The sequence below is a fragment of the Lissotriton helveticus genome, chromosome 5_1 (assembly GCF_964261635.1).
Source record: "Lissotriton helveticus chromosome 5_1, aLisHel1.1, whole genome shotgun sequence".
Lineage (NCBI taxonomy): Eukaryota > Metazoa > Chordata > Amphibia > Caudata > Salamandridae > Lissotriton > Lissotriton helveticus.
In genome coordinates, this window is record NC_136065.1 from 1515173516 (window position 1) to 1515194381 (window position 20866).

Sequence of the window (20866 nt, forward strand, 5' to 3'; positions counted from 1 at the left end):
TGGAAGGCCTTCTCTGCATCTAAGGCTATAACCACTGCTGATGAGGAGTGAGGGCTTTGGCATTGATCTTAGTAGTTAATATATTTGGGATCCTTTAAGTAGTTTATTTTCCTGGACATACGGTTTATGATTTGTTCTCTGAAAAAGCATTTCAGGGTGTCCCAAAGCATTATCGTAGATGTTAATTCTTTGTCTTCCAGTAAGAATTGGCTAGTTCTTTGTGCAGCTCGCTCACAGTGTTATCATCCTCCAGAACCGCAGTGTTCATATGCCAGGATAAAGTCACTGCCCAATCCTCAATCAGAGCTGGATAATGATGGCAGATGGCTGATTACATGCCTCCAGAATGGTACCACAGAACTGTATGCAATAAAGATGTATGCCCCCATCACAGATGACTCTAAATTCTGGGACAACTTATCTTCGAAAACGCTCCACCCTCCCTCCCCTTCCCCGCCTCAACAACATCTGATGTCCAAAACTTGACATGACAAAACTAAATGTAGCCTCACTGGACGTGTACCATGACATGACAAAACTAAATGTAGCCTCACTGGAAGTATGCATTCAAGCTTCAGGTGAAGCAAAAGCGAAATATGACATTGTTAGAACTCCAAAATAAAGGAAGGCTGGTTCAGGGGTTAAACGCTCAGAACATGTAAGCATCTACATTATCCGGTGTTTGTAAAGCAGAACTACTCACCCCAAAGAGGACTTAAGGAGCAGGGTCGGGTAGTTTAAATGAGCTATTTCCAGGAGTCACATGGCCCTGACTGAGCTGCCAACCGAGCCGGGAATCGAACCATGAGCCCCGTGTACCAGAGTCAGCCGCCGTGGCCGCTGCGCCCTCTAGCACTAGTATTAAAGTCTTCTGAACACTTGTGCAATTTAAAGTTTAAATATGGGCACTGAACACAAGTCATTCATTTCACAAAATAATCTAGCCTGTCACTGAAGATTGCATCACTCTACAAAAGAAATGTAAGAACTCGGATTATCATATGTCAATTCAATACCATTTTATGAAGTACAATCCAGTTCAAAATATGTCAAAGCTGTTCTGCCAGTGCTGACAATTGGCAGGCACTTTTAGACATGCCCCACATAGGGCTGCACAGCCACCTGACAGTGGGAATACAATCCTTCTAACACCTGGGACAATACCGATGCATAACAGGTACAAGTTTATTTATCTATTTGGGGTGTTTTGTACAACCCTAAAATGTCGCCTCTGCCCCGGCTGCTTTCACAATTTTGGACATGGAAGGCAGTGTTTAGCTGATTTTAAACTGCTCTATCAGCAGCCTGTGCAAGCAGTGGTTGTGAGTTTCATTGCATTGAGTGAGGAGGGCAGGTTACCCTTTAGAAGATCACTACAAGGGTTCCACTGTGTGCAACCTAGGAGCAGGGCAGGGCGTGGCATACGCTTGCACACTACAGGGCACATAGTCTAAAGCTCTGCCTATGTGGGAGAGTCAAATAAAGCTGGTAATTAATAGGGATTGGTAGAAAAGGACTGTAACATGAATAGCAGACTTTCTTCGGTTATATATGATAGTCTGACTTCTTATCGCATCAGTAAAGGACCCCTTTCTATGCTGTGGGCCTGATGAGCCATTATTATTGATTACAATAAAGTTGTGTACATTAAAGGTTATATATATATATATAAGTGTATTCTCATAAAAAGTTAATTTGAAGGCTCATTATCTTACTTTCATCCACCTGGACCCCTTTCTATGCTGTGGGCCTGATGAGCCATGATTATTGATTACATTAAAGTTGTGTACATTAAAGGTTATGTATATAAGTGTGTTCTCATAAAAAGTTAGTTTGAAGGGTCATTATCTTACTTTCATCCACCTGGATTTTTTTCCAAATAAATCTATTTACAAGCGAAAAGTTATATTTTGTCAATTAGTACGTTGACATTACACTCTTGAATTATGCCATTTGCGCACCTAATGGCCACTCTGGTAGGCAAATAGAGTTGTGAATTTGTGTTCAAATATGAATTAAATGTTATTTCTGCCTGCACTGGTATAATCTCGGTTCCTTGCATTTTGCCTGTCTTCAGTACTCTGCTATATTTATTTATTTACTTGTATAGCGCCTGAATCACCCCCGTAGGGGTAACTCTGCGCTTGCGGACAAATAAGAAAGTACTGATCCTGTATGAGACGTCTAGAACATGATTCTTTTCAAGGACTTTCGTAAAAGGAAATGGTCCCTACTCTGCCTCAGTGTAAGCTGGAGCGAATTCCAGTTCAGCGAAAAAGCCTTCCCCCTGTTCTGGCCTTGTTAATGCGCAGGACTTTAAGAAGGGATTTTGAGCTAGATCGCAAGTCTCTAAGGGGAGTGAATTAACTAAGCTTCTCCCCCAGATATCTTGGCCCATTGTCATGCACTGCCTTAGGGGTGATGCAGCAACTCTTGAATTTTATCCGCTTGCGCACCGGGCGCCAGTGCAGCTGCCGCAATAGCGGGTTCGACGGAGATATATAGGGAGCATTCAGTAGTAGATGTGCTGCTGTGTTTTGCACCACCCGCAAGAGATCCAAGAAGACCTCATTGACCGATATTAGTAAAGCATTGCAGTAGTCAAAATGACTAAGGACTAATGTCTGAATGAGAGTCTTCCGTGTGTAGTCAGGAAGGGATGGAAATACTCGTCTCAGCAGACTTAATACATGAAAGCATGAACTTACAGTTTGAGACACCTGCTCCTTCATGTTTAGACTCTGCTCAATGCGCACCCCTAGATTCTTTACTGATGCCTTCGAGGCGGGGGGTACCCAGCTCCTTAGGCCACCACTCTGGTGTCCACAGCAGGGTGGCTTCTCCAAAAAACAAAATCTCTGATTTCCCGGCATTTAATTATAGATAGTTGGTACACATCCATTGAGATATTGCTAGCATGCCTCTCGAGAAGTTGGTCTGGGCTGTTGTGGAGTGTTTGTCAATGGAGAAGGTGAGCTGGGTGTCATCCACATAGGATATTTGTACAAATCCTTATGTCCTCATAAGATTGGCTAAGGAAGCTATATTGATGTTGAATAAGGCAGGGCTTAAACAAGATCCCTGTGGAACTCCCTTGGATAACTTCCTGGACTTAGACTTGTAAGGACCCAGACCAAATGTCTAGGAGGAGTCAGAAAGGAAGCTGGTCATCCACTGCTAGGCCTTTCAATTTAACCCAGATTCCTCTAATCTTCTGAGCAGAATTTGGTGGTTGAATGCCGCCGAGAGATCTAATAGCACCAGTAGAGTAGATTGACCTCTATCTAGTGCTAGCCTAATATTGTCTGTGACGGCCACTAGGGCTGTCTCCGTACTATATTTCGGTCTGAAGCCTGATTGTGACACATCCAGGCAGTCTGACGCTTTGACATGGGCAGATAAATGCTTGTTGATATGTTTTTCCAACAATTTACTCAGGAGTGGAAGGAGGGATATCGGTTACAGATTAGCTAGATCTTTCATAGAGGTTCCTTGCATTTTGCCTGTCTTCAGTACTCTGCTAGCGAAAGTAAATTCTTTTTTTCGCTAATCTACCAAGTCATCACTGTGCCCTGTTTGCACTCCCTGGTGTGTGAGTACTTACGGCCTTAACATTAGGTTGCTTAATTTGTGCCAGTGTTCAAAAAAATTCCAAAATTATTTATATACATATATATATATATATACAATGTGAATTTTGCAGTTGCAGACTCACATCTATAAAACTAGGACCAAATAAAGATATTTCAACAGTTTAATAAAACAAAAACTAACACCCACCCTGTATCGCAATGAAATATTGCAACTGAACCAACGGTGGTGCCATTTGTCTCAACCCAGCCATGAAGCAACTCTCCAGGGTTTCCACACGATCGTGCTTAGTGGGGATAAGAAGGATAAATAAACTTCTATTAGAATATAGTTACAGATCCAAAGTGACAGCTAGACACAATATTCCAGCACAGTATTTGTGTGAGTAACTAAACGTGAACCACTGCTTCACCAAAGCTGATCATTTTTAAGAAATGTGTAATAACAGTTTTACATCAACGCAAAGGTGAGGCGCTGAGGGTTGTCGTGGGAAATCCGCCCAAAGTGAATGTAAACAATTAACTAATAACCGTAAATCATGCACATCAAAAATAAAAACCTATTAGAATGCAAGCCCGAAATCCGGGGATTGGAGTCAATTTTCAACGTTTTAGAACTTGCAGACTGCAGTTGCCGCAGCTTCCTGAGGTACTCACTTCTGCATACAGTTGTACATTTGTAAATGCAGAAAGTATATATTTTTAAATGAGAAACAGTAATACATAAGTACATTTTCACTTCCCAAAGGTATTTATATTTTTCACAGAGAAAACATTTTTCAATACAAATAAAATAATTATTTTACACAGATACCAATTTTAAGTGCCCCGCTTCCTGTTAACGTGTTGAAAACTGATTTACTCCTTCTCTTAATCGAAAAAAGTTGATAATGTTTTCAGGGAGTCAAGGGCTTGGACAGTTTAGGGGCAGTTTAACAACTTCTTTCAGATGTCCTCGACTAGGAATGACCAATAGTCGCACTGGAACAGATTCACAAAGATTTCATTTACATCTGTGGTAACAAAAAGCAAATTTACAGGAAAAAACCTCTATTCCGGATGGGAATTTGGTGGTAATACCCCATGAATTGATGTGCTAAAGGATAACGGATTTGTCCATTCGGAAAAAATATTTTCCCTATTGTCAAAAAAATGTTTTGATGCAAATGTACTTGTGTCATTTTTACCTAACTTTAAATGTACACCTGACATATTTACACCTTTGTGACCCCTATCTTTATTCCCGGAAAGATGCAAGAGTTACAGCTTTGTAGTATGCTTAAAAAATTAGCTATGAAAAAAAAAATAATTGGTCCTAGTCTAAGTGTAAACTTACAAGAGCTTATTTCTGAATCTTTATGTGGATAAGGCCTTCTTTGAGGAGAATTTTTACACAAACAATGACTCCTTAGTGGTGTAGTTGTGTATATAATTACATTAATGTTCGAGTGGAAATTATGTTGTCGTAAATAAGGAAGATTATCTTTGCAATTGTATAGGCCATATGTATTACTTAGGTGTGCAAGCATCTATATGAAAATGGCCTATAGCGATTACAAAAGGATCATTTTTACCTAACCACCTCATTCTACTAAATAATAAAGTACATATTTAGATCTTTCACAAATATAAGAAAAAAGAAAATACTCACGTGAGTAATAAAAGAGAGAATGTATAGATGTTTATGCCAGTGATGGATGAGTGGCCACATCTGACATGGATTGTTCTGCTTTAGTGTTCAAAAGCACAGGCCTAGCACCAGACCCTAAGTGACGTAATGAGTTTACAATACACAAACGGGGGGAATATTATAACGTGACATCTAGCACTCGGAGTAAGAGCTCCAGGGACGCTCAGCAGTTCTTTGGAAGCCTAGACACTAAAAGCTCCCAGGGCATGCCGATGCGCTTCAAAGTAACACTGGATGTTGGTTCCTGGTCTAGATGAATGGTTAGGCAGAGTTATGAAGCTTCCTTGGCATTTCAGGTTCTTGACCTGGTATGAAGTGTGGTCCCAGGGAAAAGAGAAACTGGAGTAGCTAACTCAACCGGCAAAGAATAAAGGGGTAAATTAACAAGGGTTTTATCGCCGCTTGTTTGGCTTTAAAAGCCAAAGAAGCAGAGATAAAAATATCGCCCTATCAACAACAGGGTGCTAACATGCAAAATCGCATGTTAGCACCCTTTTTCACTACCTTCCCTTTGCATCTTTATTGAGATGCAAAGTGGGTATTCCAGAGTAAAATAATAGGAGAAATGTTGCTAAGCGACATTTCTCCTATTATCAAGCTTCACGCTAACCCTGTTAGAGACAAAAAAAGCAGTGCTAACCACGGTTAACGTTGCTTTTTTACGTCTGCTAATTTTCAGATTTAGCCATGTAATCCAATGGGAAGTGGATTACATGGGTAGGTCTACCATGGGCTATCAACAAGGATATCCCTATCCTTGTAGTTCTATCGCTGCATTACCAGCGATAACCTCCCAAAATGCCGCTATCGCTGGATTTTTTATCGCCTAGGCGGTTAGCATTGTTAATAACGCGATAACCAGGCGATATTATCCAGCGATAGCGGGCGTTAACAAATTTAACACTAAGCGCCCTTAGCGTGTATTTTCCCTGTTCCTTGGTAATATGCGACGAAATTAGTACCAGGCCCTTTTACCTCACAATGGAAAGCCTGGGCTACAGCCTAAAGCTCCCCATGGATCCAATCTGTTCAAAGTGCTAACCCCAGTGTTCTAGTCACTTCAGTCTAGTCCATTTGAGATCTTTTGACAGGGAAAACCCAACTCCTATCCTGAAGTTTACAATTTCAGAGGTCCTGTCCATAAATTGCTAAGTTTATCTTACATTTAAAATCCACTACTTTAACAGACTTATGCAGGGGGTTGCGTACTTTCACAGTTGCCAAGTGATTTACAGGTAACTATGTTTCACCCCTTCCCAAGTCCTCAAAAGGTGTAATTTGTTCTATGAAGAGAAGTCTGCTCAGGTAAGATACAAACACATGTTCATGTCTGTCAGGCTCAGTTCTCTGGAGGTAAGGAGATGTGCCTGCATCAAGAGGCCATGGCCACTGAGCCTCAAGTGAATGACTGAGTCCCCGACCTCCTAGGTCCCTGGGAACTGTAGGAATCCCTGCGAGGCAGCACTGACCAGCCAGAAAGGCTCTGGTCTTTCCTAAAAATTACACATCTCAGGGGAGGCATCAGCAGTAGCATACGTAACAATAGCCCCTGCAGCCCCCGCTGTGAGGGTGGCCCTGGACTCCAAGTGGCCCCCTCCAGCACTGTGCAGGATTGGCTTCATGTAACTTGCAGGGGGCCCCCTCAAGTTTCGTTACGCCACTGGGCATCAGTCACACATAACACCATTTTTAAAGATATTTGAGCGCACAAGATATTACCATGCATGATTTATGTAGCACAACAAGCATTGCTGCGAGGTGTTTCTCTAGATTCTATGGGGGAAGAGCTGGTAATCACCACCACTGAATATAGCAGCTGAGTTGCATCCTAAAACTTAGAAAACATCCACCAACATGGTGACCCTCTTGCAGGTACGAGGCAAACGTAGTGTGAGGAAGGGTGTACATGGCGTACCTTCAAAACAGGAAGAGCTGGAAGAATGTAGTAGAGCAGTTCAGAATTGCCACATTGGAAGTTTTTGGGGGACAATAATTCTAAATAAATTTAGTACAATGTTTCCTTGGGGAAATGTTCATTAAATATTGTAGTATAGTTCCTGTATTCCCAATAGGCTCTGCGCATTGGAATAATATAATCTATAGATTTGACATAGGACTTATGTCTACTAGGTCTCTATTGAATATACTAGACTTAATTTGTGAGTGCCAGCTAGCTCAGAGGTCACTAGAAACTTTCTCGAATAAACAAGAAGGGATGAGTTTCTGACAACCGCATAAACATGACAACTTTGTTTCCCCAAGATAAAATTGATCTTCAGAGTCGTGGAAACGATAGATATTTCACTCAGTCAATCGTGCATGCTTTGTTTCACCAGAGGTGCCGAGAAAATAGATAGACGGGCGTTTTCAATAAAAGGATTTATTGAACAGTCTTCTTTCTCAGGCATAAGAAATGAACTGCTACAATCATAAACCTGGCTGCAAAATATAATTCATACAGTAGAAAGAGTAGAATAAAATAATACTGTAAGAGCATTGTATGGTTCCTAAACCATAAATACATACATACATAAATAACAGAGGCTAAAAGTACTCAACTGGTGCTTCTAAAATACGCCTACCCCGATGTACCTAACCTAAGCTTAGTACGAGGGAAGAAGTAAGTGAGGTGTAGCATAAATATAGTATTCTTTTGCCAAGAATCTGTCCAAAATTTCTCTTAGGGTGTAATCAGCTCCGTACCTTGGTATGAATGAAGAAGGTCAGGCTCAGGACTCGATTTCCCAACACCCAGCAAGGGGAGCTTGGAAACACTGGAGCTGGATTACTCGGCAAGGAATAAAGACAGCGTCTCTCAGTGCGTCTGCTGGAGGGTCGGCTTCCTTCGGCACTTGCTGTAGCAGGATGCGTCGGGCAAGTAGATAGTCGAACTGCTCCAAACCACTGTGTGTTTGCTAAGGCAAGTGTGGGCATATTTATACCTTGAAGTTGCAGAGTTTGACGTAAAGGTGGACATAATAACGTCATAAAAGAGTCTCAGTTGTTTGAAAACTCCATGAGTTCTTGGACAAGTCAGTTCTCGAGCAAGGGGAAGTCCATAGCTGCTGAAGCTGAGTTTTCCAAGAAATCGTTGTAGATTTTCAGAACTAGTGGAAGTATCCCTGCCGTATTTGGACTGCATGAGCTAAGGTCAAATATGGTTATGATTTCTATGCCTATATAAGGATATGGTGTTTTATACCTATATAAGGGCATAAATCAGGAAAATTACAATAGGGTCCTAAAATGGTACACAACAATATAAGCCTGCTTGCTCCATTCCTTTTTAAAGCGGACTGTAGGAAATCGATATGCTACATTTGAGCTTTAGTGAAAACATTACAGTATGGCTAAGTATGTGTTGGACCTGCGATGGGCAAGCCCAGCACAAAGGGGGTAGCTTGGCTCAAGTGTCAAGGCAGTGAAGGCTGTAGGGCTAAGCCGGCTCTGACCCAATAATAACCCCCTGCACAGTCACACCAAAAAGAAGGACACCACACCACTGCTGTAGAAAAATACGATTCCTTTATATAAAAGTTCTCTGCTGTAAATAGGGATCAATTGGGGAAGCACATTCACATTTCATTTGTTACAGCACTCTGGGATTCAGGTTGAGAATAAATACAGTAAATAGGACTTCAGGAACACTGGTGTTGCATAAATATTAGGAATAGTTCTATCAATAAATAAAATGAATATCAGGTTTATATATCACCAATACATGGAATAATAAAGCCTGGTTCATTTAAATGCATAACTACATTTTCATTCTGGTATCGCTGCCACCAATTAAATAAATCAGGAAGTTTACATTTGCAAGATAAACCCACTTTGAAAAGGATAACAGTACTTGTGGAATCATGGGGAATGCATGCGGGCTTCTCTGGATTCACGGTGCACTGGGGACTCTTTTATGTTCACGCGGGGCCCATGCGTGTGTACCTAACGACAAGGAAACATGGTAAATATGACATTTGGCCCTCCGCTGCCACCGGGGAAGTATGTCCGCTTGCCGGTGTGGTTTACTTGAGCCTACGGCAATATCGCAGGCACCAGGGTAGCACAGCTCGAAGTCAGTAGATGAACGAACGGCTGCCAGCGGGGTCACTCAGTCTCAGCGCTCGCTCAAATCAACGCCGGTGCACAGTTCCTTGATAATGCGGCACCCCTCCAGGGGAAACGACCCACCTCACTACGGCTGCAATCGAATAGCGATTCAGTCGGGGCACAGCACTTCCTACGCCAGCATCAGGATTCTCAGGGGCTTCACGGACCTCCCTCCGACTTCCTCATACGGGGGCTGGTCCCGCCCACGGCAACAGTTTCCCGGGTCTCTGGGAAAGGGCAGGGACGCTAATCCCGCCCAATGAAGGCCGGCCTCTCCCCGCCCCGGCGCACCACCTCACCTTCGATCACTGCACAACCAGGAAGCGCGGAACGCCGGTGGGGCTTGGAGACGTCCGTGTCCCCCGCGATAGGCGCTATTCACAAAGGGGGCACTGTGGAAGGTCGCGACTCGCCTTTTCTTCACGATTTCGCCACCGGGGGGGGGTGCGGGGAGGCACATAAACTTGGCCACAGTCTTTTGGGGCAATGAGGCACTAGCTGGGCAGGCGCTGTAGGCGCAAGGTTACTGGAACACGCCTGACTGGAACGCCAGTCAGGAATTAGGCTATTAACCCTTGCCACTCTACTGCCTGTGCTCTCAGCCACCTATGGGGTCAGCAGGGCAGGTGTCATTCTGGTGTCAAGTCTGGAATCTGAATTACATCTAAAATGGCCGCCAGGGACTGGGCTTTATATAGCCAGTGCCCTGAGGTACTGGCACGAGCCAGAAGGTTCTAGAACCTTCCCTGGCTGTGTCAATGGCATGGCACTTTTGAGGTGTCTTTTGGTCACTCAGAGCCACTGTACTGGGGCTCTGGAGCAGCCATTTTGTGTACCTGAGGAAAGTTATGAAATTCCTGTCAGGAAGGCGCGCCAACCAGAAAGGGCGCCAAAACCTCAAAAGGTCAGGATTCAAGGAGGCTCCAATGGGAGTCACTCACATGAGGGAAATATGTGTCCACCATTTTAAGGTTAAACACACACAGGTTGCCAACCTCAGTTTTCATGTCCACAGGTTTCGCCAGGCGCCTTGTACATAGGTGCCAGAAACCTTGTGAGCAACTGGGTGTCAAGGAACACCTAGCCCCATGAAACAACACACAAAAAGGTCCTGGTAGACAAATAAAAAGCGACAAATTTTGGGAGGTTCAGGGGAACAAAAGAAATCATATTGGTGAGGGGACTCTCAGAAGCAGACGGGTCCAACACGCGTCCCCCCCAGCCGAAAGTGGGGAGAACTACCCAACCCCTTGGGAGTCCTCAACACTAAGGCGGAAATACCTGGAGAGACCATCTGCATCGGCGTGGTCAACTCCGGGCCGATGTTCCACCCGAAAGTCCATTCCCTGTAGGGAGATAGACCACCTCAACAGTTTGGGGTTTTCCCCCTTCATCTGCATGAGCCAGCGAAGGGGTCGGTGGTCTGTCTGAACAAGGAAGTGTGAACCAAACAAGTATGGTCGCAGCTTCTTCAGTGCCCAGACCATCGCAAAGGCTTCCCGCTCAATGGTACTCCACCTCTGTTCCCAGGGAAGCAGTCTCCGTGACAAAAAGACCACGGGTTGATCCAGGCCCTCTTCATTGAGTTGCGATAACACCGCCCCAATGCCAATATCGGATGCATCTGTCTGGACAATGAACTCTTTCGAAAAATCTGGAGCCTTCAGGACTGGAGCTTTACACAATGCTTGTTTCAGAGTGTCGAAGGTTCGCTGGCAAGCCTCAGTCCAGATGACTCTCCTGGGTTGCTTTTTGGCCGTGAGTTCTGTAAGGGGTGCCACGATAGTGCCATACCCCTTCACGAACCGTCTGTAGTAACCTGTGAGGCCCAGGAAGGCTCGGACCTCAGTCTGGGTCCTGGGGGGTTTCCAGGCCATGATTGCCTCAATCTTCGCCTGAAGGGGCTGCACCGTTCCCCGGCCCACCAAGTGACCTAAGTACACTACCGACCCCTGTCCAATCTGACATTTGCTGGCCTTGATCGTCAAGCCAGCCCGTTCCAGGGCCTGGAGAACGGCTTGCAAGTGCTGCAAGTGATCCTCCCAACTGCTACTGAAGACAGCTATGTCATCCAAGTAAGCAGCAGAGAATGACTCCATCCCGGTGAGGATCGTGTTCACCAGCCGCTGGAAAGTGGCAGGAGCGTTCTTGAGCCCGAAAGGCATAACGCAGAACTGGTAGTGTCCATCAGGTGTGGAGATGGCTGACCTTTCCTTGGCTCCATCATTCATGGGAATCTGCCAGTACCCTGCAGTGAGGTCAATGGTACTGAGATATTGGGCAGCTCCCAACCGGTCAATCAATTCATCCGCCCGAGGGATCGGATGAGCATCGGTTTTCGTTACCGAATTGAGTCCTCGGTAATCCACACAGAATCGTAATTCTGGTGTGGTGCCAGGTGGGGCAGCTTTGGGTACCAAAACCACCGGGCTGGACCAAGGGCTGTTCGAAGGTTCGATGACTCCTAGCTCCAGCATCTTGGCTATCTCGCTTCGGATGCTGGCCTTCACCTTGTCAGACAGCCGGTAAGACTTTGACTTCACAGGTGGGCTGTCTCCTGTGTCCACGTCGTGGGTACACAGATGGGTCTTACCCGGGACAAGGGAGAACAGCGGAGCGAATGTCCCCAGGACCTGGCGACATTCCTCCTGCTGCTCAGGAGTCAGGGATGGTGAGAGTTTTACTCCCTCCTCTGACCCATCCTTTTCTTGAGACGCAAGGAGATCGGGGAGAGGCTCTGTGTCCTCTTCCTCCGATCCGTCAGTCACCATTACCAACATGACTTCGGGCCTCTCGAAGTGGGGCTTGAGGCGATTGGCATGTAACACCCGATGCGGATGCCGAGGGGTCCTTACGTCCACCAGATAGGTAGACTTGCCCATCTTCTCCAATACCTCATAAGGGCCTGTCCAACGGTCCTGGAGAGCACTCAGCTCCCCCGGCTCCATCACCCACACCTTCTGTCCAGGCTCCAACTCCACTGGGTGAGCATTGTGGTCATACCTCGCTTTCATAACTGCTTGACTGGCTTCCAAGTTGTCAGAAGCTTGCTTCCACAACTTAGCCATTTGGCTTCGGAAGGCCAGCATGTAGCTCACCACATCCGGGGAACTTTCCGGGGAGACTTTTCCCAGGAGTCCCTCACCAGGCTGAGAGGTCCACGTACAGGGTGCCCGTACAAGAGCTCGAAGGGGCTGAAGCCCACTCCCTTCTGTGGCACTTCCCTGTAGGAAAAGAGCAAACAGGGTAGGAGGACGTCCCATTTCCTCCGCAGGCTTTCGGGTAGACTTCTGATCATACCCTTTAAGGTTTGGTTGAACCTCTCCACGAGGCCATTGGCCTGTGGGTGATAAGGAGTGGTGAACCGGTAGGTCACTCCACACTCCTTCCACATTGCCCGCATATACGCTGACATGAAGTTGGTCCCCCTGTCAGACACAAATTCTTTGGGGAATCCCACTTGGGTAAAGATCCCCATCAGGGCCTTTGCCACTACTGGTGCAGTAATGGTTCTCAGAGGAACTGCCTCTGGATACCTTGTGGCGTGATCCACCAGTTCCAGGATAAACCTGTGACCGGACGATGTGGGTGGATCTAGGGGCCCGGCAATGTTGATGCCCACCCTTTCAAAGGGGGTGCCAACGACGGGAAGTGGTTCCAGGGGAGCCTTCAGCTTCATCCCTGTTTTCCCACTGGCTTGGCATGACACGCACGACCGACAGTATGTGTCGGACGCCACCCTCATTTGAGGCCAATAAAAGTGGGGGACAAGCCGGGCAAAGGTCTTGTCCTGACCCAAGTGTCCTGCCAAGGGAATATCATGAGCCAACTCTAATAGGAAGGCTCGGTAACACTGTGGGACTACCAGGGCCCGTGACAGTCCGTGCACTGGCGCCCTGGGTTCACTGTAGAGGAGACCTTCCTCCCAGTAAACACTATGGTTCCCAGACTCGTTACCTGCTGCCTGGGCTTCAGCCTGTTGCCTCAGACCCTCGAGGGTGGGACATTCCCTCTGTCCCTTGCTTAGTTCCTCCCTGGACGGTCCTCCCTCCACTCGTCACTCAGCGGGGATAGGTAGGTCCTCCATCAGAACCATGTCCTCCTCCGCGGACCCCGGGTCCACCTCCACAGGTGGCCTATCTGTCTCACGGGGCACGGACACCGAGGCAGGCTCCTCCTGTCCTCAAGATGCTCCCTCATCAGCAGCTGGGTGGGCCATTGTTCCAGGCTCCAACCTATGCGACTTCTCCTCCCGAGCAGCCGCAGACCTGGTACTCACACAGGCCCAATCAGGTGTACCCAGCATCTCAGAATGAGTCCGGTATTCCACCTCCTTCCAAGCATTGTGCTGGATCTTTGGAACCATCTCCCGATCACCCAGGGACACTAAGGTGACACCCGCCCACTCCCCCCCTTAACTAAGGGCATCTCCTCCCCGAGCACTACACTAGCGACTCCCGGGGCTTTTCTTCCAGTGGGAGGGGGTGTCTCTTTGGGTATTTCACATCTCCTTTATAATGTCCAACACCACCGCACTCAAAGCAATGGACAACCCTTGGCTGCTGACTCTGGCCAGGATTAGGGTTCTTTAGCGGGTTAGCCTTAGAGTTGGGAAAGGAACTTTTCCCCTTAAAATTATTTTGGGAGCCTTTGGAGAACTCCTTTTTCTTGTTATCTCCCCCCTCTTTCTTCTGTGGAGCGCCCTGTCCGGACTTCTGAGAATCTCCTCCCGTCCCCCTCGTGGAGACTCGGGTACTTGTCCAAATGTCCGCCTCCTCAGCAAGCTTACGGGGGCAAGTAAGTTTGCTGTCTACCAGGTGTTGCCTCAGCTCGGGAAGACATTTCTCGAGTAGATGTTCCTTGAGTATTAGGTCGTACAACCCTCGATAGTCTTCCACCTCCCTACCTTGGACCCACCCATCTAGGGCTTTCTTGGCATAATCCAGGAAGTCAACCCAATTCTGTGAGCTCAGTTTGTGGCTGCCCCTAAACCTCTGCCGGTATTTCTCTGGGGTCAACCCAAACTTTCTGATGAGCGCCACCTTCATGGCGGGGTAATCTACCTGCTCCTCCCGGTCTAGGGCCAATAGGGCATCCCTACCTGTCGGAGGCATGTACCGGTATAATCCACCACCCCAATGCTTCTCATGGATCCCATGGGCTCTTAAGGAGACCTCATAGGCGGTCAGCCACTTGTCTATGTCGTCTCCAGCAGTATAACTGGCGACCACGTCCTTGGGTAAATGAGGCCTGGGCTCCCTGATAAATTCCTTTGACTCGACACCCCCCAGAGTGATGTTACGGGCCTGGAGGTCAAGCTCTCGTAGCTTGAGCTCATGTTCCATCCTCCTCCTTTCTCTCTCTCTCCTATCTTCCATCTCCAGCTTGGCCAACTCCCATCTGAACTGTCTCTCCTCTCTCCTGTCGGCTAACTCGGTCTCTGACAACCCTCTTGAGGATACACTGCTGCCCTCCCGTGAGGCTACCTTGGGGCTGATTGACATCTCACCCACCCCCAGGGGACATTCCGCAGTTCCCTCAATGACAGTACCTCTGTCTGACTCCTCCTCCTCGACCGTTCCCTCCGGGTGTGCTTCCACCCAGGCTCGCAGACTAGTACGGAGCTCCTCTCTTTTGGCCCCTCGCCTAACGAACACTCCCCTTTCCTGACAGAAATCCTTGAGCTGTGCCACAGTATAGGTCTCCAGCTCTGACATTTCGAATTCCATCTTGTCAGTGAAAAGTGTGGACAACCACCACGAAGTAGGTTGTAAGGATATGAGACTCTGAGGGTCACCTCCACCCACCTCCAGAAGAGAATTTGAAAAAAACAAAATGTTAAATCAGAGGGCCGCTGGGAGAAAACTCCGGGTGTGTACCTGTGACGCACACTGAATTATTATAGGGTACAGAACAAGCACGGCTCGCAATCCCACCCGCTGAGCACCAATTTTATGTTGGACCTGCGAAAGGCAAGCCCAGCACAAAGGGGGTAGCTTGGCTCAAGTGTCAAGGCAGTGAAGGCTGTATGGCTAAGCCGGCTCTGACCCAAAAATAACCCCCTGCACAGTCACACCAAAAAGAAGGACAGCACACCACTGCTGTAGAAAAATACGATTCCTTTATATAAAAGTTCTCTGCTGTAAATAGGGATCAATTGGGGAAGCACATTCACATTTCATTTGTTACAGCACTCTGGGATTCAGGTTGAGAATAAATACAGTAAATAGGACTTCAGGAACACTGGTGTTGCATAAATATTAGGAATAGCTCTATCAATAAATAAAATTAATATCAGGTTTATATATCACCAATACATGGAATAATAAAGCCTGGTTCATTTAAATGCATAACCACATTTTCATTCTGGTATCGCTGCCACCAATTAAATAAATCAGGAAGTTTACATTTGCAAGATAAACCCACTTTGAAAAGGATAACAGTACTTGTGGAATCATGGGGAATGCATGCGGGCTTCTCTGGATTCACGGTGCACTGGGGACTCTTTTATGTTCACGCGGGGCCCATGCGTGTGTACCTAAAGACAAGGAAACACGGTAAATATGACATTTGGCCCTCCGCTGCCACCGGGGAAGGATGTCCGCTTGCCGGTGTGGTTTACTTGAGCCTACGGCAATATCGCAGGCACCAGGGTAGCACAGCTCGAAGTCAGTAGACGAACGAACGGCTGCCAGCGGGGTCACTCAGTCTCAGCGCTCGCTCAAATCAACGCCGGTGCACAGTTCCTTGATAACGCGGCACCCCTCCAGGGGAAACGACCCACCTCACTACGGCTGCAATCGAATAGCGATTCAGTAGGGGCACAGCACTTCCTACGCCAGCATCAGGAGTCTCAGGGGCTTCACGGACCTCCCTCCGACTTCCTCATACGGGGGCTGGTCCCGCCCACGGCAACAGTTTCCCGGGTCTCTGGGAAAGGGCAGGGACGCTAATCCCGCCCAATGAAGGCCGGCCTCTCCCCGCCCCGGCGCACCACCTCACCTTCGATCACTGCACAACCAGGAAGCGCGCAACGCCGGTGGGGCTCGGAGACGTCCGAGTCCCCCGCGATAGGCGCTATATACGAAGGGGGCACTGTGGAAGGTCGCGACTCGCCTTTTCTTCACGATTTCGCCACTGGGGGGGGGAGGCACATAAACTTGCCCACAGTCCTTTTGGGGCAATGAGGCACTAGCTGGGCAGGCGCTGTAGGCGCAAGGTTACTGGAACAAGCCTGACTTGAACGACAGTCAGGAATTAGGCTATTAACCCTTGCCACTCTACTGTCTGTGCTCTCAGCCACCTCAGGGGTCAGCAGGGCAGGTGTCACTCTGGTGTCAAGTCTGGACTCTGAATTACATCTAAAATGGCCGCCAGGGACTGGGCTTTATATAGCCAGTGCCCTGAGGTACTGGCACGAGCCAGAAGGTTCTAGAACCTTCCCTGGCTATGTCAATGGCATGGCACTTTTGAGGTGTCTTTTGGTCACTCAGAGCCACCGTACTGGGGCTCTGGAGCAGCCATTTTGTGTACCTGAGGAAAGTTATGACATTCCTGTCAGGAAAGCGCGCCAACCAGAAAGGGCTCCAAAACCTCAAAAGGTCAGGATTCAAGGAGGCTCCAATGGGAGTCACTCACATGAGGGAAATATGTGTCCACCATTTTAAGGTTAAACACACACAGGTTGCCAACCTCAGTTTTCATATGTCCACAGGTTTCGCCAGGCGCCTTGTACATAGGTGCCAGAAACCTTGTGAGCAACTGGGTGTCAAGGAACACCTAGCCCCATGAAACACCACACAAAAAGGTCCTGGTAGACAAATAAAAAGCGACAAATTTTGGGAGGTTCAGGGGAACAAAAGAAATCATATTGGTGAGGGGACTCTCAGAAGCAGACGGGTCCAACAGTATGTCTTCCGAAATGTGTAAGAGACATTTAGGGAACATGAAGAGACTGGATTCCAAACACCCCGGGCAGGCTTCTGTTCATTATTATGCACCCTCTTTGTGATCTTTCCTTCTCGATAAATCGCTCCAAAAAAAGGAAACAAATAATAACTACATGTATACAGAAATTAATTGTGGTCAAAATAATTGTGCACTGAGTGAAGTTTAATTGTAAGAGTGCAAACCAATTAATGGGACAATTAACTCCATATGAAGAAGACCCACCAGTTTTATGAGGGATGATATTTTTGTTTACTTACAGAAAGAGGTTCTACAAAAATTGTTTATTGTGCTGTGATTTTTAGCAGTCCTGAGGAAGGTTTGGAGATGATCAAGCTGAAACATTGATATTATTATTATTAGGGCTGTTAATGGGCATTATAAATGGCAACATAAATATCAATATGAGACAACCTCATGGGGGATGGGTACTGTACATTCATGGTACTTAAGAATGGATTCCTTTCTCTTTTGGTGCTTTGTGCTTTAGTTCTAGTTCTTGGTGCATGGGTAGGGAGAGTAGTATCGATTTCCAGGTGGCTGCCATGAGGCCTTGCCTGCGGTAGGTCAAAGGCAATCCCATCTGCGCTGAGACCAAACAGGGTTTTTCATTCCACCTTAGGGATGCTTCTAATTCTTTCAGCAGAAGGATCTTACTCCAGATCTCCAAGTTACACATTGATGTTCTCACTATTTCTTCCTCCATTCATAGTGCGACTGTTAGAGAAGGCACAACCAGGATCTGTCAAGGCAGCCTTGCTCGATGTAAAATTGCTCCCAAAACATAGGGATAACTTGTTTATGTTGTTGGAGGAGTTTAAGTGGAGTATGTTTTTTTTGTCTAGCAGAAACATGGCTAAAACTTTATTGAGGGCCTGACAATTCAGCTGCCAGTACAGAGGGTATGTGTAATTTTATTTACATAGAGAGCAGCCAATTGTAGGTGGAGTTGATTTAGTGGCCAAATACCATTGTTTCCTGATGAGAAGAGCGAAGGAAGTGTCCTGAGGCAGCAATAGTGCTTCGGTACCGTCCTTGCCCCATTACCACCTTTTGTTTTATATTGCTCTAAAGTCCTCCCACTATTTATGGTGCATTTTTAGATGACCTTCTGAAACTAATTGAGAAAGTAGCTACCATCTCCCCAGGGTGATTTCAATCTGTGGTTTTCCCTCGCTCCAAAGTTCTGGTTGATGTTTTCTCTTATTTTCTCACTAAGTTACATTTAACTCAAAAGGTAGGGATGCCCATTCATGCTGCTGGTCATGTCACTGACTGTTGGCGTCCTTAGACTCTGAACAAAGCAGGAGAACCCCATTAGTCTTTTCAAAGAGATCAGTAAGAATGACCTCTTTATTGTCCATGGTTCAAATTAATTATTTTTCTATTCAATGTGACATTTGTCATCATATCAAGCCACTGCTAGTTGAAATCAGGTGAGGGCAGGGCCCTCCTCTTTGAAAGGGGAGGAGGCCATTGTTTGTTTCTTCAACTCTGCCTCAACGTTAGACCCTAATGCACAAGCTCTGGAATTTAATCAAATTCTCTCATTCGCTTTTGAAGCCATAGTACCTGAGGCAATGCTCAGCAAACGGTTCTGAAGGGTACATAACCACTGGATTACTCCCGCTGTGTGAGTTGAGTGACTGGCAGAAAGACAGGCAGACAGAAAAGGAACCTGTGTTATTTATATGCAGTTTGCTCTGCCTTCAAAATCCAACTAAGGTACCACAAAGCATGTCCTCATGAGGACAAACATTTTTTTTATTGTTCTGATCTTGGATGTGGTTAGTATTGGACACCCGCCTTACATACAGAGTAAAGCAGGTCTTACCCTGCCTGGATGCAAAAAAGGGAAACCTTGGTTTCATTTTAGACACGGTAATGCATATGAGGGATCAGGTGAATTATGTTGGCACAGCCTGGTACTTAAGATTATCCAGCCTCTCTTAACATCTTTGTTTCAAGCCCTTCTGTGATTTTGCCAATGCTTGCTCCATGGGATTGCCTGCAGAGTCGATTCATAAACCTCAGATAATTTAAAACATGACACCATGATTTGTGCTCAGCATGAGGTAGTTCAGTAATGCCTCTGATGCCCTTCTGTATTTTCCCTGACTGACTGTTATTCAGTGCGTTTAGTTTAAGGTCTTCTGACTTGCTCATGTGGCCTTCTATGGTCGGGCACCCAAGGGTAGCCACTCCAGACTATGCCCTACATGCCTGTTCACTCCTTGCGCTCAGAAGCTTTGACAGTCCTTTATCACAGGGTGCTTTATTCAGAGGGATATCTTTTCCCATTGAGGTCTGTGACTTGCGGAAACACCTCTCTCCTTCCAGTTTATAAGGAGTCACAAAGCCTTTTGAAATATTTCAAGGTCCACCTGTATTGTTAATGGTGTCCAGCATGGTCGGGAAGAGTGCAGACCTTCCAGTCGACATTCTCGTAAACTCAGCTTCATTTATTTCTTGATTATTAAGGTAGGTATTGGAATTGTAATGTTTACAGACAGATTTATGTGATGTTCCATAACATTTGTAAGAGCGTATTCTAACTAGTTGTCTAGTTGTATAGGAGTACATCACAGTTGATTACGAGGATTTCGTTAGCTATTTACAATGTCAGAAGAATAATAATACATTTATTATGTTCTATTCCGATTTAGGGAACAAATTAACAAGAGGCCCCTGAATAAAGGAGAGACATCAATTGTATCTGAGAACAATTCTGCCTGTCCCACATTGTTGTATCTCGATAATGATGGTAGCTTTCTGTGTCGCCTTCCCTTTAGAAGCTGTGTGGTACCCTGTGGAATGTTAAGATCTGTGTATTTTGTTCTGGTGCCTCGCTGCTAGGTCATAGTATGCATGTAAAGAGTCTCTTCCGGGGCTTTGGTATGTCCTACCAGAGAGACTTGAGCGTGTTGATCTACACAGGCTTAGCAGAGAGGACAGCATTGCTCCCGATAGGGCGGATGGATACTGCTTGCAATCTCTATATAACTTCTTAGAATAACATATAGGTATTTTCTATCCCCATGGATAAACTAGTTATGTGCTAACAAAGCACGTGTGTGTGTGTGTGTGTGTGTGTGTGTGGCGTGCACCCCAGTTTGCTGTGCCAGATTTACCACTCTGGAGAATATTGGTTGTGTAATCACGTTTGGTTCTAGGATTGCAAGGGCAGCAGTACTGCAGACTATCATTCTGGGTGATCCTGTTTCAGAAGGAGGTTAGTGAATAGTGGAGGGCTGAAGATTGCTGCAGAAGTTGAGATTTCTGGAAAGCTTGCCAGGTATAACCAGAAGGGATTGGACCAGAGCTGATAACATTTTAACTATTTAATTATGTATTTTATTTTCGTTTTTTTTAATAAAGTGTAACCCAGACCAATGAACTATCTGAGCACTTTACATATAAAAGGGGAATATATTGCACAATGATAAGGTTACAAGAGGGTAATAGTGATCTGAGGTTTTTCCAGAGGATGGCAGGCAGCGTACACCTTCTCTGAAGAAAATGAACGGTGAAC

General features: G+C 46.3%; 1 protein-coding gene across 2 annotated transcripts in view; it reads right to left on the reverse strand.

The window, feature by feature from the left end:
- The window catches only part of LOC144753676 (membrane cofactor protein-like), a 419797-nt gene that overhangs the window by 297922 nt on the left and 101009 nt on the right, over positions 1 to 20866 (reverse strand). For both annotated transcript variants that reach the window (XM_078641280.1, XM_078641279.1), the window contains exon 4: positions 3781 to 3877. In XM_078641280.1, the coding sequence (XP_078497406.1) occupies positions 3781 to 3877 (97 nt within the window). The remainder of the gene's footprint in view (positions 1 to 3780; positions 3878 to 20866) is intronic.